General features: G+C 52.3%; 1 protein-coding gene across 1 annotated transcript in view; it reads left to right on the forward strand.

Annotated features, from left to right (window-relative positions):
* The window catches only part of SREBF2 (sterol regulatory element binding transcription factor 2), a 68905-nt gene that overhangs the window by 44498 nt on the left and 5958 nt on the right, over positions 1 to 18449 (forward strand). Inside the window, exons 8-16 of the mRNA XM_049884514.1 lie at positions 1649 to 1841; positions 2434 to 2615; positions 4054 to 4327; positions 7116 to 7285; positions 11642 to 11810; positions 13296 to 13413; positions 14237 to 14346; positions 15831 to 15963; positions 17905 to 18070. Coding sequence (XP_049740471.1) covers positions 1649 to 1841; positions 2434 to 2615; positions 4054 to 4327; positions 7116 to 7285; positions 11642 to 11810; positions 13296 to 13413; positions 14237 to 14346; positions 15831 to 15963; positions 17905 to 18070 — 1515 coding nt within the window. The remainder of the gene's footprint in view (positions 1 to 1648; positions 1842 to 2433; positions 2616 to 4053; positions 4328 to 7115; positions 7286 to 11641; positions 11811 to 13295; positions 13414 to 14236; positions 14347 to 15830; positions 15964 to 17904; positions 18071 to 18449) is intronic.

Here is an 18449-nt window from a genome sequence, read left to right on the forward strand (position 1 = left end):
ATCCGGGCTGGATCAGAGCAGGGGTTGGTTCTGTGAAGTGAGCCAGGTCGTGGAGAATGAAGACGGAGAAAACCACCCTGGGGAGAAACAGCCCCTCAGGCCTAACTGGTTCTTGCCGAAAAGGCCCAAAAAGAACAAAAACCCATTGCTGTGGAGTTGATTCTGATTAATAGTGACCCATCAGAGAGGAATAAGAGCCGAATCCAAAATGGGACACGCAGCAGCTGTGGGCTCAGGGAGTTGCCAGAGGCGCCTCATTACTTCCCTCTGCCCGTAATGGGCCTGGCAAGACTACTTTGTGAGGTTGATCCACGGGTTTAGGACGAGGCTGCCTCTGGGTCCTCTTTCTGGAAATGATTGCAGTTTGCAGTCTAACAGATAACATTCAAACCAAATGTCTTTTATAGTCAAAGAAAGCCCCTGACAATTGTGGTTTGATGGAGTTAGTTAAAGGAGGCTGAAAGCCTAGTGATTTTCTGGGGAGCTGTGGAGACCGCCGGGTTCTCTGCTGTATTTTGACGTTGGCAAATTCTGTCCCCAAAAGCAGAAAATCCCTTTGTAGTATATGTTTTTAAGCCAATTTTTTATTGTAGACATGTACTTGATTTTACTGAGGAAGCTCTCCTTTTGAAATATTTTATAAATGTGATTCTGTTTTATAACAATAGGCCATATGATATGTAAGTAGAATTAGCTAGGCTTCTGGCATTCCTGAGTGGCGCAAATGGTTAAGTGCTCGTCTACTAGCTGAAAGGTTGATGTTGGAACCCACCCAGAGGTACCTCAAGACAGGCTTGGCCATCTGCTTCTAAAAGGTCAGAGCCTTGAAAACCCAATGGAGCAGTTCTACTCTGCGCATAAGGGGTCGCAATGAGTCGGAACCGACTCCACGGCAACGAGCAGCAACAACTGGGTCGTCGGAAGAAATTTCCAAATGGTTTTAAACTATTGAAGACGAGTGGCAGGGTAGGTATGTGCTGGGACTCAGGAGAGACCCAGCTCCAGCCTTCATCCCTCTTTCCTTGTGGGATCCCCCGGCCTAGGAGGGAGGGTGGATAGGGCTCTGCCTTTAGTTCGCCCTCCCTAAAATGGGGGCGGGGGGCAGTATTATGTCTTTAATCAGCTTTACTGAGATATAATTTATTGCAGTAAAATACACCTGTTTCAAAGGTACAGTATGCTGAGCGTTGACAAATGTAAACACTTGGAGCTATCACCACAGTCAAGATGTGGGACATTTCCGTCACCCCGGAAAGCTCCTTCGTGATCTCAGCAGGGGGCTCACAGACCCCGCTCTGGCCTTAGGTGACCACTGATGTGCTTCGTGTCAGCTGAATTATATCTTCTCATGCTGGAATTTCATAGCAACAGTCATGCACTGTGTTCGGTTTTGTGCTTGAACTCTGTTTTAAAAGGCAACTCTCCTGCCTTAGGTCTTAGGAAGCGTTGTCTGTCTTCCTAGTCAACGAGAGGGCAGACGCACCAGTGTTTGAGCAGTTCTTGAATCACGGACCATGTGTCCCCCTGTTTATTCCCATCTGATTTCTGGCCTCAAATTGAAGCCTCACAGTCGGTTTCCCAATATATGTAAAAGTAGCATGCCGTGAAGCCCACACAGTGCTCATTCGGACTGCGGTTCTGGTTTCAGGTCAAAGACGAGCCGGACTCTCCTCCGGTGGCGCTGGGCATGGTGGACCGCTCACGCATTCTTCTGTGCTTCCTCACCTTCCTCTGCCTCTCCTTTAACCCTCTGACGTCCCTGCTGCAGTGGGGAGGGAACCGCGACTCGGACCAGCACCCATACACAGGCTCCGGCCGCAGCGTCTTATCCCTTGAGTCAGGTGAGTGGAGGCCCTGGTGGTACCATGTGTGTTGGACTGCTGTGGCAGGGGACCCCCTGTGTGCAGGGCCCTGGCTTGTCCCCCAGATCCCAAGGGCTTTTGTAGTGGGCCCCGCCTGCCTGCTTCTGGTAGGGCTGATAGGTTGCGTTTGGGAAGTGGGGCAACCCAAGTTTGGTCAGAAAGAGCAAAACAAATCAGGAGCCTGTGCTGCTATAATTACCCCGGGATGGGCGGGAGGGGCCTGTTTGAGGAAGGATGTGGGGTTTTTTACCTGAGTTGTGAAGCCAGCATCCTAACGACCTTTGACTAACAAAAGATTTTTGTGGCACTCTGCTCCGTAAAGGCAAAGGCATCAGGGTTCCTACATAAGCTGTAAAATTGTCTCAAATGTGCCTGGTGTGTGGATTAAAGTGTATGTATTACTCCTGTCTCAAGCACGTTACGAACTGAAGCAATCATGTGATCCTACCCTTTCTTCTAAAAATGAGGCTCTTTCGTGTCACAATTCTGGGGTCAGCCAGCTACCCTGCAGTCTCCCAGGGCGTCTCAGGAAGCCCTTCCTCACAGGCTCAGCCAAGGTGTTCCCCTTCAGGTTCTGCAGGCTGGTTTGACTGGATGATGCCAACGCTCCTCTTATGGCTGGTCAATGGCGTGATTGTTCTGAGTGTCTTTGTGAAGCTGCTGGTCCACGGGGAGCCGGTGATCCGACCACACTCTCGCTCCTCTGTCACCTTCTGGAGACACCGGAAGCAGGCAGACCTAGACCTCGCCAGGGTGAGCTCTGCTCTCCACCTTCCCGTCCCTCCCCTGGGCTCAGCCCCATATCTCAGTAGCTTGTGTTGAGTCCCCACTGTGTACAGAGTCCTGTGGGAGGTGCTTGTGGTACCCAAGGGGAGGAAGAGCACCTGTGCAGAAGTAACTCCACAGACCCAATGGTCCACAGTCTGTAGTGTGACAGGAAGAATCCCCAGGTGACTGTTACGCATAATTTTGAAAACCACTGCTCTACTAATGCAGGAGCCCTGATGGCACACTGGTTAAAGTGCTCGGCTGCTAACTGAAAGGTCAGCAGTTTGAACCTGCCAGCTGCTCCATGGGAGAAAGATGTGACAGTCTGCTTCCATAAAGATTTACAGCCTTGGAAACTCTATGGGGCAGTTCTACACTGTCCTATAGGGTCGCTATGAGTCAGAATCTACTCGAAAGCAGAAGATTTGGTGGGGTTTGGTTCTACTAGTGATTCTTAGAATTGGTCCCTAACCAGTATTTAGCATCACCTAGAAACTTGTTAAAAATTCAAATTCTCAGCAGGGGCTTGAACCTGAAGAAAGGGGTTCAAAGCCCTGATTTGCTCAAAGACAGAACCCAGCACAATCCCAGTTTAATAAAAAGCCTGGGAGAAAATACATCACTGGGTCAGTGTGATTCTCTCTGGAAGCTGAGATAATAGGGGATTTCTGCTTTCTTTTTTGTAGCATTCTGAAGTTCCCCAGATTTTCCTCAATGAGCACGTGTTACTCTGATAATGAGGGGAGGTGATAGAAGTTTTTATTAAAAACAAAGCCAAAAATGTGTGCCTCCATGAACAAATGCTTCCTTTGCCATGAGACCAGAAGAACTGAATGGTGCCCAGCTACCATTACTAAATGTTTTGATCAAGGATTCTATAGAGGAATCCCGACCAAAAGGGGGGAAAATGGAGAACAGAATTTCAAATTGTCATGGACTCCAGACTTTCTGGAGCCACGGAGGCTGGGTGAACCCACAAAAATATTGTCCTGAGATAATCTTTAAACCTTCAACCAAAAATACCCCCGAAGCCTTCTTCAAACGAAATAGTTCAGCTTAACTAGTAAAGAATGTCTGCCATGAGCATTGGGCTCTTTTAAGATCAATCTATATAGGATCAAATTGACAACGGCAACCTGAAAGATTAGGTGGGAACCTTATGGAACAGTGAGCTCGCGTTAATGGGGGAGGAACAGGAGGGTGAGAATGGTTGCACAACTCGGAAAAGGAGGGTGAGAATGGGTGCACAGCTCAAAGAATGTAATCAATGTCACTGGATTATACACGTAAAAATGGTTGAATTTCTGTGTGTTCCACTGTGTATATTCTCAATGACAAAAATAAATTATTAAAAAGAAAGCAACAACAAAGCAAAACGACCCCAGCAAGACCATGGCTATTACACCCTCTTGCTGCTTTCTAGGGGGATTTTGCGGCTGCTGCCACCAACCTACAGACTTGCCTTTCGGTTCTGGGCCGGGCACTGCCCACCTCCCGCCTGGATCTGGCCTGCAGTCTCTCCTGGAACGTGATCCGCTACAGCCTGCAGAAGCTCCGCCTGGTGCGCTGGCTGCTCAAGAAGGTCTTCCAGCGCCGGCGGGCCACCCCAGCCACGGCGGGCTTTGAGGACGAAGCAAAGACCAGCGCCCGAGATGCAGCCCTGGCCTACCACAGACTGCACCAGCTGCACATCACAGGTGAGGGGAGGCCGCCCCACCTGGTTTGCCACGAGGTGCCCGTGCCAGCTCACCACTTTGCCGTGGTTTGCCAGTGTTCCACCCCAGCCAAAGTCCCCCTCACCCTGCCCTTCAGAGTGGTAGGGCACCTTCCACCTGCCGCTCAGCTGTGGAGTGGCTTGTTGCTGAGGTCCATGAGCTCTAAGGTGCGCCTTTTGTCACATTATCCCTACACTCGGGTGCATCCTGTGAACAACAGCATGAAATGGTTTGGTTGGCATGGTGTTTTTCCTTCTTGGTGGTACTTAATGGTGAGACTTGAAATTGATGCCATTTTAAATTTAATGTAATATAAATTAGTTTATTCAGTAACTCACAGTCTAGTAGAAAAGCAGACAGGTCTTCCTATTAGAGTTGGATGAATTACAGTCGGTGTGTTCGAGGCAGAAGAAACATTCTATAATGCGGGGATAGGGCACTGGCTGGGGAGGTTTCAACAAAGGCTTTCTGGGGAGGCCAAGTATTGGTCCTGCATGGGAGGACGCATAGACTTCACTGGCTCTGTGGAAGGCCGTGATGTCCAAAAGGAGGCACCCTGCCTGCGGTGGCCCTGGAGAATAACATTTCACTGGAACTAGAGTGGTGGTAGCCAGGGCGGGAGGGACAGTGGCAGTGTCTGGATCATGAACGGTTTGGATGCTCGGCTGGTAGTTATCCAGTGAAGGGCGTGAGGAAATAACCGTGTAATCAGAGCTGTGCATCTAGAGTTCAGAAGGTTCACGCTGACGGCAGGTAGAGTGGATCCGAGAGGTTGAAGAGTCAGGGAGGCCACATAGGAGCAGCTGCAAAATTGAAGATGAGAGATTCCAACAAGACAGATTGGAGAGAAAATTGGAAAGTGGAATTGTCAGCACTTAGGAGCCCACTGGATGTGATGGGTAAGGAAAAGAGCCGGCAGAAGGTTCCCTGGTTCCTTGCTTTGGGGTCTGGGTGAATGCTGGTGCCACCAACAGGGCTGAGGGAACAGGAGGAAGAGCAGGACGTGCGTGCAGGGTCTGCAGTTGAGGGGTGAACTGGGTCTTTGCCTCCAGATGTGACTGAAAACCAAGGGGGCTGACGGAGGGCGTGTGGTGGAGAGGGGCCCCAGAGCATCCAGAAGAACACTGATATAAAGGACAGGGACCCACAGGAAGGGCCTGCCTAAGAAGGAGCAGGTGGAGAGGTCAGAGGAGGCTTAGGCAGCAAGGACAGAGAAGGTTCCAGAAGGGAGGTTGCCACTGGGGAGTCCAGCACGATGAGGGCCAGACAGTAACAGTAGGATTTGGTAAAGGAAGGTGTTGGAGATGCCTGGGTGGCAGGGAGGAGCTTCAGCCTGGAAGCTGGGGGAGTAACCAGGCATGGGCCGGAGACTGCGGAGCCAGTTGTGGGCTCTTCATCCCTGGACTCGTGGTAGGTTTTCAGTAGCAGGTCCCTATCTGTAGATCTTCCTCCTTTTTCCTTCTTTGCTCTCAATGTGCCCTTTGGGGGATCGAGCTAGCCCGTGCCCCAGTCTCAGCTCAGGAAGCCGGGTTCTCCTAGCTGTCATGTTCTCGAAAATTCCAGCTGGGAAGCTTCACGGCACTCATTTCCTCCACATTCACCGAGCAGAGCACTGCCCGGCCAGGCTCTGTTCTAGGCTCTGAGCGGGTGGAGGTGAACAAAAAGTGGTTCCCACACTGCCCTCCGCCCTGTCCCTGGAGGACGAAGCCTCGAGCCTCCTAGGGGAGACAGACAGGTAACAGCAGTACAAAATAATAAAGTATGAAGGCTGAGGCCTCCTACTCTGAAAAAGAAGCCAGGGAGACAGAGGTGCAGCGGGAAGAACACTGGGCTGGGCCAGACTGGGAGGCCTGCCTTTCCTTCGTCTGGGGCTTTGACCGGGGCACGTCCACAGCCGCCCCTGAGGCTCAGTCTCCCCTCAGCAAAGTGAGGAGGTTGCTTGCCCTCATCACCTCCCAGCCCTTGCAATGAGGACCAAGGGCAGCGACAGCGTGAAGGCCTTGGTAAGGCTTGCTGACCCCCCAGCCCCTTGATGAGCACTTTGTCCCCTGACTTCAGGGCCACCCCTAGACGAGCGGCTGTGCAAGAGTGGGTGTGGCAAGCCTTTCACGGCCTTCTAGCTGCTAACCCAAGGTATGTCCAGCTCTGTCGTTGATGAGCTTTGTGTTACTTCTCCCCTCGAAAGGGGACATGCTTATATTTTGTGAATTTTTTTTTTTAAATGAAAGTAAATTCAAATCAGGAAATTTAATTTTTCACTGGTGGCACAGTGGTTAAGAGCTCAGCTGCTCACCAAAAGGTCAGCAGTTTGAATCCACCAGCCGCTCCTTGGAAACCCTATGGGGTCATTCTACTCTATCCTATAGGGTCGCTATGAGTCGGAATTGACTCGGCGACAGGATGTTTGGTTTTTTTTCTTGGAACTTTGGGGGCGCAGGAGTGTATTAGTACAATGTGGCCGTGCAGTTGATGCTGTTTTAGACCTTGTTGCAGAGTGTGTGCCTCTGAGTCCTGTCCAGTGACCCGCAGCCCTGACTGTTCCCATTTGTACAAGAACCCTGGGCCCAGCCCTGTCATGCGTTTTCTCTTGACCCCAGCAACCCTGTGAGTTAGAAAGGAGCACACAGCTAGTACGTCGTGGAGGCTGGACTCCACCCAGGGCCGTCTGATCATAGAGCTCTTGTGCTTTCTCCTCTGGTTCCACTGATGTGCTAGAAAGCAGGGAAAGTTCTGTGGGGGATTTGTCAACATTCGTGTTTTGGCCTCACAGGGAAGCTTTCCGTGGGATCCGCCTGTTCAGACGTGCACATGGCTCTGTGTGCCGTCAACCTGGCAGAGTGTGCGGAGGAGAAAATCCCACCCAGCACGCTGGTCGAGATCCATCTGACTGCTGCCATGGGACTCCAGACCCGTTGTGGAGGCAAGCTGGGCTTCCTGGCCGTGAGTACCCTTCCATTCACTTCCTCCTACCTCTGTGGAGCACATTTCCCAGCCATGTGCTAAGGGTGCAAAATCAAAGCCCCGGGCCTGCCCTCAGGCGCTGACCACCTAGAGGGGAAGACATTCTTTCAGTCAGCCATCCCACAGGCACTTACTACAGCAGGGAACAAACCAGACCAAAATTCCTTCCTCGTGGCCCTTACTGGCCAGTGGACTCATAACCAGGATGTTTCAGTGCCCTGAGATGAGAAGATTGGTTCAGTATGCAGAGTGACCTATAACTTGGTGGGTTAAGACTTATCTCTTCTGCTCTTCAAGTGGTCATAAAAATTCTTGGGATCTTCTGGTCGTATCTCTTGGTTCTTTCTTTCATGCAAAAGATATTTATTGCATACCTTGTGTCAGTCTCAGCACCGTGAATCCAGAAATAAGAAACAGTGCGAGTCTCAAGGAGCTTGGGTCATACAGGGTGGCAACTGCAGTCCTCAAGCACTGCCAGTGGGCTACACGCCAGGCCCGGGGAATCACAATCGCATAACCCGTGGCACTTGTTATCAGCTGGTCCACCCAGGCTTCCTCTTCCTCCGGCAGAAGCAGATGTGTTTTTACTCAGGGCCCACTTCGCTGAATACATCAGACGTGTTTAAAACAAGCCATTGCGGTTTTAGTTTTCACATCTCAGTAGTCGTAATGATGACCTGGGGTTGAATAAGGACACAGACCTGTGTCCTCTGGGTGACCAGGATAGGTTTTACAGCATGTATTTTGTTCCCCCCATGATACCATCACCCTTAGAAGCCTCCTTTAGGTCCTTTCCAACTCACCCTCCCAATGGTGACCACTACTGTGCGTTCTGTCACCATAGATTGGTGTGCCTGTTGTTTGTTATTTCCCTTAAAACTCTCCCCAGGAGCCCCCAGGAAAATCCTTGGTTTGTCTAACAAGCAGTGAAGAGTTTGGTGTTTATTTCCTCAGAGGTTCATTTTCTGCATATACTAGCATATGTACGTTATCATTTTTAAACGTGATCATACCGAAAGCCCTGTTTTGCCACTTGCTTTTTTCAGCATAATGAAAGATCCTGGACATCTTTGTCAGCCTCGTTATTTTACAGAGGTACTGGGTACTGCAGTGTGTGTAAACACTGTCAGCGACTGAACCAGTTCTTTGCTGTGGCTTTTGGGTTGTTGCCAGTATTTGTTGTTACAAACAGTGCTGCAGGGAGCATCAGCGTATGCTGTCTTCACACACTGACGCAAACGTTCCTTCAGGCCAAACCTCTAAGAAATGGTGATGCCGGGGCAGAACATATCATGGTTGGAGCTTTAAGGGCATTGCCAAGTTTGCAGTGTCTTAGTACAGTTCTCAGTTAGGTGGGCAAGGGTAACTGTGAACGCTAATAAAGTAGCTGCTTCGTTCATCCATTTGCTTCTCCAGACAGTACTTTCTTAAAGAAGGGGAAGCATTGAATTTGGTGAGATGTGTTTAGCTAGTAAATGAGTCGGGGTACTGCGGGCACGTGGAGAGCTGGCTCTGTGAAAATGGTTTAGCCCAGCAGTTCCCAAACTCTTGGTTCATGGCTCCCTTCGTGTCTTGGTAATCTCTTCATGGCTCCCCTAGACAACTCTGTTAAGTAGTTAGGTCCAAGCTACTTAATAATTGCGTCCAACAACTTAGTAGTTATTTGAAAAAGTAATACAGAAAATGGAAAGCAGAAATAATATTTTTATTTCATTCTTAAGTAACCGCAGCTGTGCACTAATGGGATGCATGCACCTGGTGGATAGCATACAACTACTCAAACTTGGAGTCAGATGAGACACTGCCACCCTCATGCCCTGTTCCACGCTGAGTTTTACACAGTACTCACTTTTTCTCATGGTGTTCGCTGAAAACCCAGCTTTGTAAAAATACGTCATCCAAAGGAATGGAGCGGGATCCGATGTTGAGACTGTGAACGACCTCAGTCTAATAGTTTCCATCGTGTTCAGCGAGTGTCGAGGATCGCGGTATTTCCCTCAAAAATTTAAAACATCCGTCAGTGCCCTGTGAATTCACTGAGGCGCTTGCAGTACCTTGGCACACAGTTTGAGAACCATGGGACTAGATGAGAGGGAGGACACAACCTGAAGTTGGAATTGGTCCTTGCAGTGGGGGCGGGAGCGGCTCCTAGGATTTAAATAGTTCTGGCGGCAGGTCTCCTGCCAAGCCTCTCACCCTGGGTGATTAGCCAGGTGAGTTATAGGGGAAAGAGTTGCCAGAACCCAGCCCAGGAGAATTCTAGTGTCTATAAAATTTAGGAAAATTATTATAGAACTATAATGCCAAGAAAATTAAAAGAGCAACAAAAATTATTTTCTCAATCTTCCTCACAGAAGCCATATGGTGGCTGACGGTATCCCAGGATTTATATTTTCTTACTAGTTTCAACCACGAAACTCAAGTGCCCCTCACGCCCCACTGAGATTTGTTATAACTAAGGTTTTTTTTCTTTATTAGGAATTAAGCTTAAAAATATATTTTCACTTGATGTTCCATATAGCTCCTCTGGGTTTGTCTTGCAGTACTTCCTGACTAAGCTTTGTTTCTTCTGTGTGTGACTCTGGGCCCAGTTGGTCCTCGGTTTCTCCTGGAGCAGCCACCAGGCTCCCTTGCTTATCAGGTTTGTGGTCAGGGAGCAACTGTTAGCAGATCCTGGGACTTCAGAGGCCCTGGACTCCCCACCACCCACAGCAACCTCTGTCCCTTCCAGGCTCGTCAGCTGCTGTTGTCTCCATTGCAGTTACAAGCTTAGTTTCCATGAATGCTTTGTGGAGGTCAGGAGAAGGTTGTGGAACTTCGTACCTTTGCTCTCCAATACACTTTGCAAGGATATTGGTCAGCAAAGAGGAGGAAAGGCCGTCAGTGCTGCTGACCCTGAATCACAAGGTTTAAATGACCTTCTTCCCACCTGGCCCCATATGCTGCCCGTGATGATGTTAGCGCGTCTCCAGAGTGGTTTGGCCAGGTCGTTTTCTCTCGTGTTCAGACAGCTGTCTCCAAATTTCCCGAGAGAGAGGCACCCTTCTCCATCCATGTTCCTTGAGGGGCACTTTGGCAGCGCTGTTTCTGAGCCTGGCATTCACGTCTCCGGAAGCTGTGAGATTGGCTGATGGCTACTTAGAGCACAGGAAAGGTCAGAGCCATCAGACTGAGTCCAGACAAGGAAGAATTGCCCCCTTGTAAAGGAAGACATGCGTGTGAAGGTCAAGATCCAGGAGTCTCGTCCTGGCAGTCCTACCTCAGGCGCCCCGAGGTCTGTGTCTGTGCTCGTTCAGGTTGGCCTGTATCATGTGGGTTGGAAATTACAGATTTTAGAGTTAAGATCTAACTCTTCACTCACAAAATGTCGGAATTTCTCAGAACAGGAGTGGACAGTGTTGACCCTGCGATTCTTATTACTGAGCCCTGGAAATGATGTTCTCCGGGTGGCAGCGGCTAAGGGGCTGGGAAGGCTGGGACACTGGCTCCTTGAATAGCCCAGCAGAGAGCTTTCAAAGTGACACCTGTGGTCCTTCCTCGCAGGCTGGTGTTCATGTCGGGGAGTTCATCCAGGGGTGGTGGAGGGGTCTCTGTAGGGGGCTGGACAACCCCTTGCAGAGCTAGCTTTGGAGGGAGGGTGTCTCATACATACATGAGTATACACACATGCCGACCCCTGCATAAGTCAAGGACAAGCTTCACAGCCGCCCCTTTACCTGTCGAGAGCTATCTGTATGATAACGAGAGGAAATAACAGTGCCTGACCGCTTACTATGTGCCAGGCACTGCCCTAAACTCACCACATTCAAGGTAAAAGAATGAAAAATAAAGCTGAATAAAATTTTACCAAAAATACTCTGAAAGATATGTGATTAAAATGACAGATGAAAAAAAGTCCAAAGCCCGAGGTTCAGCGGCATTCAAGGAAGTTAGGCCCCAGGATCGAGGGGGCTGCCTGGCCCTGCGCAGCAGCACTCGGGGGCTGAGGGTGGAAGTGCAAGAGTGGTCTCTGAGTGCTCTCTCACGCATCCACAGCCCTAGGACGAGGCAGCAGGAGCCCACGTGCCGAGGCTCCACCCCGCCTGCCTGCCGGGCTTTGTACCTGATCTACCGCCCCCTCACCCCAGTTTCAGTGGTGGGGTTACTTCCTTCCAGGTACTTGGGAAGAGCCCGGCTCTCACTCTGGTCTCTTTTCTCCCAGACAGGCAGGCGGACAGACACAGACACACAGAGACACACACACAGCCCCGTACACACCTGCTTTCTGATGGCCCATGGGGGTTGTCACTAGCCTTCTGCCTCCCTGGTGTCACCCCAGTCTTTGTCATTCCACAGAGCTACTTCCTCAGCCGAGCCCAGAGCCTCTGTGGCCCTGACCGCAGCGCTGTCCCTGACTCCCTGCGCTGGCTCTGCCACCCCTTGGGCCAGAAGTTTTTCATGGAGCGAAGCTGGTCAGTGAAGTCAACGGTCAAGGAGAGTCTGTACTGTGCCCAGAGGAACCCAGGTGAGATGAGAAAGCCAGGAGAGCCCCAGTACGGTAAGGTCACTGAGCGCCAGATGCTTGGGACACAGGTCACCTCCGTCTTATTCTCCTGTCTTTTTTACTGAGGCTCAGGGAAGTTAAGTAACTGCCTGAGGTCACGTGTCGGGTCAACCACCAAGCTGGCCGTGGCTGTTACAGTACACTGCCACACGTGATGTCTGGGATGAAGCCCAGCTGGCTTCTCAGCCCTAGCTCAGGGCTCGGGGGACAGCGGCTGTGGGGCTTGCGGACCAGGCCAGCAGCTGGACATAAATGGAACTGCTAGGGAACAATAGGTGACAGGCAGTCATCAAGTACTCAGAGTGGTGGCAGGGACAGGGCTCCAGGCGGTGGGAGGAGACACTGGCTTTCTGTCCCTGGTATTTGATCATGATTGGAGTTGACTTGCCTGCCTCAGAGTGGTGGAGACTGGTTGGCGTCGACTCAGACCTGGAGCAGCCAGTGGCTTTCTTCTCTGCTTGTTCCCACCTCCCTAAATCGGGAGCCTTGGGAGAGTGAAGAGTATCACAGTTACAGGGTGTATGGCAAACATTTGGGGGGGGTTCCCCGCTCTTTTTTTTAAAACAATAACTTCATTGCTCAATATAAGAATTGTTTGCAACACCAAAAAGGAAGAATGGAAGGAAAACAGTCCTAAACCTTCCAGCCCCGTCCCCATTGACTGCTTTGTGTTACGGCATAGACTTTCCGCTGGCGTTTTCAGCTCTTGCAGTCTCTGCCCTAGGCCTGGTCACCCAGAACATGTTCCTGAGTATTCCTCCTCCTCATTAGACTGAGGCCCAGATGTCCTTGACACCTGAGGGCGGGGAGGACTGATGACGCCATGATTTGGGGCTGCTAGTAAAGGGACTTGCCAGCAACCGTCAGCTGTCAGTTTTACAAGGCTCCTTACTTAATCACCTCAACCAGATCGCTGCTGCTCACAGGTTCAATGAGAAGGGCCTGGAAACGCGAAGGAGCAGGTTATTCGCTATCGTGAGTGTGGTGGCAGTAGCAGCCCCCTCTGGGCTGTCCGCTGTCTAGATCCACGAGGAGAGTAGATGCCGCTGAGACTTCGTGTAGCTGTCCACCTTCCTACATGCTATTGCTGACCAGCCTCAAGGCCACCACCTTCCAGCCCCCAACCTTGAATCGAAGCCCTGGGCACCCCCCGCCGCCCTGACACACACACACGTGCGCACACACACACACACAAGCTAAACCAGAACCTACATAGTCTTGGGTGCCTCGGTACTGGTGATAACCACCCTCCCCTCCCCCATCTTGCAGACTGTTGAGCAAGATAGTTCTGGGTTTGGGTGGGGGATGGGGAATTTGATCCCCATTCAGAGGGGACACCTATTTTGGGGTTCCTCTCCTCACCCTTCTATTTCTCTGTAAAGACAATATGGGCTCACAAAGAAGACCCATTTAATCCTTCTCCTTGGCCCTTCTCCTCTTCTCCAGCGGATCCCATTGCCCAGGTCCACCAGGCATTCTGCAAGAACCTACTGGAGCGAGCTGTGGAAGCCTTAGTGAAGCCTCAGGCCAAGAAGAAGGCTGGCGACCAGGAAGAAGAGAGCTGGTAACTTCCCAGAACAGCCTCTGCTTCAGGGGGCTGGTAACATCCCCAGAACAGGCCCTACCTGGGGTGGGGGGCCGGGAGCTTGTGCCCACACGTCTAGAAGCAGATGGGCCCTCGTGGAGGGCTGGCAGGAGATCAGACTATTCCTGTGTGTTTATCAAACCTGGCACCCGAACCCTGCACTGAGCTCCGATCCAGCCTTTTTCCCCAAATTCTCTGACCCCGTCCTTCCTCCAAGTGGAGCAAGTCAAGGACTTGATTAGTTTGGTTTGCCTCTTTGCGGAGTGGCCTGTTGAAAGGACAGAAATGGAAGCAGAGCGCTCAGCAGAGTGCGGGCACCTTTGAGTCTCAGACCCACATTGAGTCTGCCAGGCCAATTCTAACTCTTACATACTTACTGGGTACAGCCTTTCCTTCAGACTCAGAGGCAGACAGGTGCCCAAGTCACCCTAGTACAAGGCCCAGGTCCTGGCTGGAGTGCACCTGGGGAGGGTCAGTTCTGCCTGGGAGATGAGAAAGCTCCTGAGAGGGGTGACTTTTGAATTGGGCCTTGTGGGGAGTCTGATTTTGCTGGGGAGTGACGGATGAGAAGGGCTGGAGGAAGGTAGCAGGTTGGTAGCAGTCCAGAGGCCTGGGAAACGGGGCTGTGGGGCACAGTGGTGCAGGGGCAGACCCCTGGGTGGGCCTGGGATGCTGTGGGGAGGGGCCGAAAATGGCCCTCAGGGGGACGAAGTATGTTCTGCAGCTGGGGAGCTGCGCTGAGGGGCTGAGCTGGCCTTTGTGTACATTGTGCTGCACACGGGGCCCTTCCTTTTCCTTCCAGTGAATTCTCCAGTGCTCTGGAGTACCTGAAATTGCTGAATTCTTTTGTGGACTCTGTGGGGATTGTGACCCCGCCGTTTGCCAGCAGCTCCGTGCTCAAGTCAGCCCTCGGTATGCACCTTGTGGCGGGTTCCTCAGGTCTCAGGGCTCCTTAGTTCAGTCCCTCACAGCCCTTCTTCCTGGAGGGCCCAGGTTTAGTTAGGAGTGCACGCTGGAGGGTCTCCGCAGGATCCCATGCAGCACCAACCCACAGTTACCCCTCCTGGGCCGCATTCTAGGGCAGGAAATAATAGTCTCAGAAGCAGGACAGTGGCTGGGTGGGCAGGTCGCGGCCCAGGCACCACAGGCTGGCGGAGCACAACGTTTAGATGTGCAGTGGCCCCTGATGCATGCTACTGGTGGGTCTGACACCGCGGCTGCACAGACCTCTCAGGGGCACCTCTACTCCCTCCGGCTGCCTGTTGCCTTGGGTGACACAGCCCAGCCCGCTGACTTGCACCAGAGCCGTCTTTGCTTCTATCCCTAAACTGCCATCAGGGTGATGGCACATTAGCCGCCACCTCTTAAGCTTCTGGGGCCTCAGGGCAAGACGGGGGTGCTGGGCTACTTCCCAGGGAGAGAAGGACTGCAGAACAGCCGCCAGCCCACTGTGACCACTAACCTTGCAGCCTGTCTCAAGGCATAGAAAAGGATGTGCCCTTGTGCCTTTTGTCTTCTGTGACCATCCCCAGGGGCTGGGTGAGGTCACTAGGATCATAGTTTTGCAATTAAGAAAACTAAGGCTCACAGAGAGAAAAACTTAAAAGATTTAACATGAGCCTATTATGATAAATGCTTTGAAAATGCCATTTTTTATGGCAGTTGGAAGTTTAGGTTGTGCCCAAGTTTTTACTTAAAAATAACAGTACAGCAACCATCTTCGTTAAACTTTTTTTTCTCTATTTATGCCAATTCCTTTGTGATTGATTGCCGAAAGTGGAATTACTAGGTCAATAGGAGTGAGCATTTTTTTTTTTTTTGCCATTAGTATATATATGTATATTTTTTTATTAACTTTTATTGAGCTTCAAGTGAACGTTTACAAATCAAGTCAGTCTGTCACATATAAGTTAATATACATCTTACTCCTTACTCCCACTTGCTCTCCCCCTAATGAGTCAGCCCTTCCAGTCTCTCCTTTCTTGAAAACTTTGCCAGCCTCCAACTCTCTCTATCCTCCCATCCCCCCTCCAGACAGGAGATGCCAACACAGTCTCAAGTGTCCACCTGATATACTTAGCTCACTCTTCTTCAGCATCTCTCTCCCACCCACTGTCCAGTCCCTTTCATGTCTGATGAATTGTCTTCGGGGATGGTTCCCGAGGAGTGAGCATTTTTAAGGCTCTTGATAGACACTGCCAGTCACTTGCCAAAGACAGTGCTGGCAGATGCTTCCAGCAGAACTGTGAGGGCAGCCTGGGCCCCTGGGCCCCTGGGCCCTCGCCAGAGGTGAAGGGGCTGTGCACCATGCAGGCACAGGTGCAACCAGCTGGGCTGAGCGCCACAGCGTGGCTTCTGTGGGTGCTGGAATGACGTGTGGTACTGCTCCCCTCCAGGTCCAGATGTCGTCTGTCGGTGGTGGACATCTGCAGTCACCATGGCCATCAGCTGGCTCCAGGGAGATGACACAGCTGTGCGCTCTCATTTTGCCGAAGTAGAGCGTGTCCCCAAGGCCCTGGAAGTGACCGAGTGCGTAGGCCACCTTGGACATCCAAAAAGCTTGTGTGCCAGGCCCACTCACATCAGTGGGAGGGGCGCAGGTCTGGGTGGCTGTGCTGCGCTGAGGAGTCAGGCAGCCCCGGGACTGAATGACAGATGGAGAGCTGAATGACAGACAGGAAACGGGTACCGTGGAGAACCAAGCGTGGCTAGGCAGTACGCCTGCCTGTGTCGTGCTGGGCACAGCTCAGCAGTCATCACAGCAGCTGAGAGTACCGCTTCCAGGGCTCCTCGTGTGGCCTCTGAGGAGCCACAAGGTGCAGGGGAGAGTCTGGCCCCGGCGCATTGGGGAGCATCGCTGTGGGGCATGTCACTGGGGGACAGGCAGTGTGGCATCTCAAGGCTGGCACAGAGAAGTGAGCGTCTTCCCTACATGCCAGCATTTCACCCTGTTCCCTCTTAGCCACTCACTGTCCCCACCAGCAGCAATATCAACCTTGTTCCATAACTAAAAGGCCTTCAGCTCAACCTGAAAGCTTATGACCTTCTGCTTTGGGCACTTCTGTCAGCTTCTTGGGGACATTCGGCCCTTTGTGACAGGTAGCCCTGCACACCGACACCCAGGCTGCTCCTGATTGGATCTGAGTGTTCCTGGCATTTTTGCCACTTCAGAGAAATTGCAAAGTGCTCCCTGGCATCAAAGCCCTGTGAGGTCCTGGCCTTAGATCCAAGACTATTGTGTCCCACCAAGCAGCTCTTAACCAGGTGAACACGGAGCCAAGAAAAGGGGGCCTAAGCAGGTTTGAAGTCCTGTGTTCCCTGAAGAAGGCCTAATACCCCCAATTTCATTTCCGTTGCTCCATTTTAAGCCCCTGGCCAGTGAGCACCCGGCCCTATAGTAGAGCTTCACCCATGTGTACACTGTCTCCCAGCCAACTCACCTGAGGAAACTGAGGCTCAGGGAGGTAGCTTGCCTAAAGTCACCCCACTTCTAAGTGGCAGATCCCAGCGTGCAGCTAAGATGCCTCAGCAGGTCCCCCACCACCTGCATTCAGTCACTCCTGGGCCCCTTTGCTCTTCAGGGAAAAGATGCTGTAAGAACACTCCCCCTGCCCCACCCCCCATCCTTTCCCCTCTGCTCTGAACACAGGCTAAGTTCCTGCAGAGAGCTGAGCACCAGGCTTCCGGGGGAGTGGTCCCTTAGACAGCAGGCACGTGTAACAGGGCCAGCACTTTATGACGCCGTAGGTAGCAGCCAGCGGCATCGTGGCCACTTTATAGATAAGGAAACTGAGGCACAGATTGCCGCCTGGAGGATTCCTTCCTCGTTGGCTGCACATGTCTCCAGGGGTCTCCTGCACTCCTGTGATACCGTCATCCCTCACAGATACTTCCCTGAGGACCTACTCAGAGCTGGGCTCTTCGAGGCTCTGGCAGTAAATATATGCAGTAATGAAGGTGGTGCTTAGGCTGGGAAGAACATATAAAGCAGGGTGAGGGGGCAGAGGAGTGGGGTGGGGCCAGGGCGGGCCTCTGGGGCATGGCAGGACCACCCAGCACAGGTTGTCTTCTGTGGGCCTTCAGCAGGCCAGCCTGCTTCCGCCACCTCTCGAGGGCCTGGAAAGCAGCACGTCCCTTCAGCTTCACAGGAAGGGGTTCCAGGCCAGGGGTCAGCCTCCAAGAGCCCACACAGCGTCAGGTGAGGGAGAGGCCCATAAACCAGTAGTTCAAAGGCAGCCTGGTCTGTGGGGGAGCAGAGGTGGGAACAAAGGGCCCAACCTGGGGGGCAGCCAGAGAAGGCCCCAGCCGGCCACATCAGACCTGGAGCTGGGCCTGACCCTCACATCACGGTAGCATGAGGTTAGCAGTCACCTAGGGCCCGTTCACCCAGCTGGGCTCTGCCTCCTGTTACCAAGGGACGTAACTGCCCTCCCCCCCACACCGGGGCTGACCTCATCTCTCCCGCCGCAGGAGCCCACTGGTGAAGGCCGTCTTCCATGCCTGCAGAGCCATTCATGCCTCTCTCTCAGGGAAGGCCGATGGGCAGCAGAGCTTCTGCCACTGTGAGAGGGCCAGCAGCCACCTGTGGAGCAGCCTCAATGTCAGTGGAGCCGCCTCCGACCCCACCCTCAACCAAGTGAGTTGGGGGCATCTCGAGCACCCCTCAGGAGGTACTCAGCTCTGGTTGGTGAGAAGCTGACCCCCTCCTTGAGTGTACCCAGCGCCTGGTGTTGTCCGAGAGCCTTCTTTTCCAAAAATATGGCCAACTGGCCAAGTTGGGCTCTCTTTTTTTGTTTCCAGGGTCAGGTGTGTTCCCTGAATCCTAGGTCCTGCCCACAGTGCACTGCAGCCCCAGGTTCCCCCTACGTGCCCACAGCGTTCTGCAGCCCTAGGTCCCCCCTCCGCCCACAGTGCATTGCAGCCCCAGGCTCCCCCCACCCACCTACAGTGCTCTGCAGCCCCTCCGCCCACAGCGCTCTGCAGCCCCAGGCTCCACCCACCTGCCCACAGCACTC

The sequence above is a fragment of the Elephas maximus genome, chromosome 4 (assembly GCF_024166365.1).
Source record: "Elephas maximus indicus isolate mEleMax1 chromosome 4, mEleMax1 primary haplotype, whole genome shotgun sequence".
Classification (NCBI taxonomy): domain Eukaryota; kingdom Metazoa; phylum Chordata; class Mammalia; order Proboscidea; family Elephantidae; genus Elephas; species Elephas maximus.